The sequence below is a fragment of the Otolemur garnettii genome, unplaced genomic scaffold (assembly GCF_000181295.1).
Source record: "Otolemur garnettii isolate 467f Iridium unplaced genomic scaffold, OtoGar3 scaffold00066, whole genome shotgun sequence".
In the NCBI taxonomy this organism is placed as follows: domain Eukaryota; kingdom Metazoa; phylum Chordata; class Mammalia; order Primates; family Galagidae; genus Otolemur; species Otolemur garnettii.
Window position 1 is genome coordinate 8,870,840 of NW_003852461.1, and position 2,360 is coordinate 8,873,199.

Sequence of the window (2,360 nt, forward strand, 5' to 3'; positions counted from 1 at the left end):
TCGAACCCGCCACCTTAGGTGTACATGGCTGGCACCTTAGCCGGTTGAGCTATAGGTGCCGAGCCCATCCTGGTGCTTTCGTGCAGCAGTTCCAACTGTTACTAAAATTAAAATATGAGCCACCGTTTCTCAGTGCTGATTTTGTGCCAAGTCTTGTGCTGTCCTTATATCATTTTTTACTTCAGCACCATAAAACCGTCACTCTGAAATGCATTATAAGACAAAAAAGAAAAAGCTGAGTCTCTTGCATCTGTAGACAGAAATCCGCGCTGGGTGCAGAGCTGCTCCCGGAGCCAGTATCGGCATCTGCGCGCTCATTGGGGCGTGTGTGCGTCCCTGGGAAGAAGGGCTCACTGAGAGGTGGTGGTTTTGCTTTGTTGTTATTTGGTGGGTTGATAAAGTGGTTTGCATATGGCACCGTATTTCAGGTTGAATTTGAAAGGAACATTTACATTTTGTAGCTCAAAATCTTCCATTACAAAGTATCAAATGTATTAGCTGTCAAAATTCATAATTCCCTATGACTAACAATTTTATCACAAGGAATTTATCTTAAAGATATATGTGCACATATTCACTGCCTCTTGTTTGCAATAGCTAAAGAATGAAAATAGCCTGTATGTCCATCGGTAAGTTATTGATTTAAAAAAAAAAGAAGTGGGGCGGCACCTGTGGCTCAGTAGGTAGGGGGCGCCAGCCCCATGTACCAAGGGTGGTGGATTCAAACCTGGCCCTGGCCAGCTAAAACAGCAGTGGCAACTGCAACAAAAAAATAGCCAGGTGTTGTGATGGGCACCTGTAGTCCCAGCTACTTAGGAAGCTGAGGCAAGAGACTCACTTAAGCTCGAAAGAGTTGGAGGTTGCTGTGAGCGGGGATGCAACAGCATTCTACTGAGGGCAACAGAGAGTGAGACCCTGTCTCAAAAAAAAAAAAAGAAGAAGTTTAGCTGGGCATGTGGCAGATGTCTATAGTCCCAGCTACTTGGGAGGCTGAGGCAAGAGAATCGCTTAAGCCCAAGAGTTAGAGGTTGCTGTAAGCTGTGACACCACAGCACTCTAACAAGGGTGACATAGACTCTTGTCTAAAAAAAAAAAAAGAAGAAGAAGTTGTTTAGCTGGGCATGTGGCAGGCGTGGGTGACATAGACTCTTGTCTAAAAAAAAAAAAAGAAGCTACTGATAAGTGAAATCATGGAACATCATAGAATAATATGCAGCCAAGAAAAGGAGGAAGGAATGAGCTCTGAGTGCCAATAAACCCCAATCGTCAAGGCAAAGTTAAAGAAAACAAATGACGTGTGTGTTACGTGTAGAGATACTTGGTTGTGCCAAGACCCCCTGTTCTGTGGTATTAACAGAAACGGAAGCGGAGTGTTCATTTCTGACATTGTGAAAGGCGGAGCTGCAGACCTGGACGGACGATTGACTCAGGGAGATCAGATTTTATCTGTGAATGGGGAGGACATGAGAGACGCCTCACAGGAGACCGTGGCCACTGTCCTCAAGGTGAGTGGCCGGGCTGCCTCCTCACAGCTGGCACAGCTGTGGTCCAGGGGAAATGTCCCCGTCCAGCCGGAGTACATCATGGGCTGGGTTTTATGTTGACTCTAGTTTTTACGAGAAATCTAATCTTTGCTTATTTTAAGCGATCAGGAATAGTTTTAAAAGAAAGCTCTGTGATATCGACTAATAGAATTGACGGGAACTCTGGGATTTCCAAGCTAGTTTTTCATTCTTACGAGAATTCTGAGTATCCACAACGGCCCTCTGAAGGCGTTTGATGGGTGGGCTCTCTGGGCGTCACAGAATCCATCCTTCTCCCTCTAGAGCCACGTCAAGGGAGCATGTGATTGTGAGTTGGACACTTCCAGCTTCTGTAACCAGTTGCTCCATCTCGCAAATGAAGTTTAAAAAGTAGAATGAGAATTGGCCTGGTGGCTCATGCCGGTAACCTCAGCACTTTGGGAGGCTGAGGTGGAAAGATCATTTGAAGCCAGGAGTTTGAGCAACACAGTGAGACCCTATCTCTACAAACAAAAATAAAAAAATGAACCAGGTGCAATAATGCACACCTGTAATCCTAGCTACCCCAAAGGCCAGGGTTCAAGAATGCAAAGAGCTGTGATTGCACAACCACACTCCTAGCTTAGGCAACAGAGCAATACTCTTTCTCCAAAAACAGTTAGTGAATTAATTAAAAGAATGAGATGCCTAAGATCACAAAGCTCTGCTTGAGTGGTTTTTCTACTGCCCAAGCTATTTCACTGGAGTGGTAGAGATCAGAATTCACTCCCAGTGTCTCTTGTCACATGCACCTCACTTCCCTTGGAAGAAACTGGTTAATAAAAATTTTTGTGGCTC

General features: G+C 45.0%; 1 protein-coding gene across 1 annotated transcript in view; it reads left to right on the forward strand.

Annotated features, from left to right (window-relative positions):
- Window positions 1-2,360, forward strand: part of PATJ (PATJ, crumbs cell polarity complex component) — a 379,729-nt gene that overhangs the window by 338,590 nt on the left and 38,779 nt on the right. Inside the window, exon 32 of the mRNA XM_023515102.1 lies at window positions 1,358-1,505. Within this exon, the coding sequence (XP_023370870.1) occupies window positions 1,358-1,505 (148 nt within the window). The remainder of the gene's footprint in view (window positions 1-1,357; window positions 1,506-2,360) is intronic.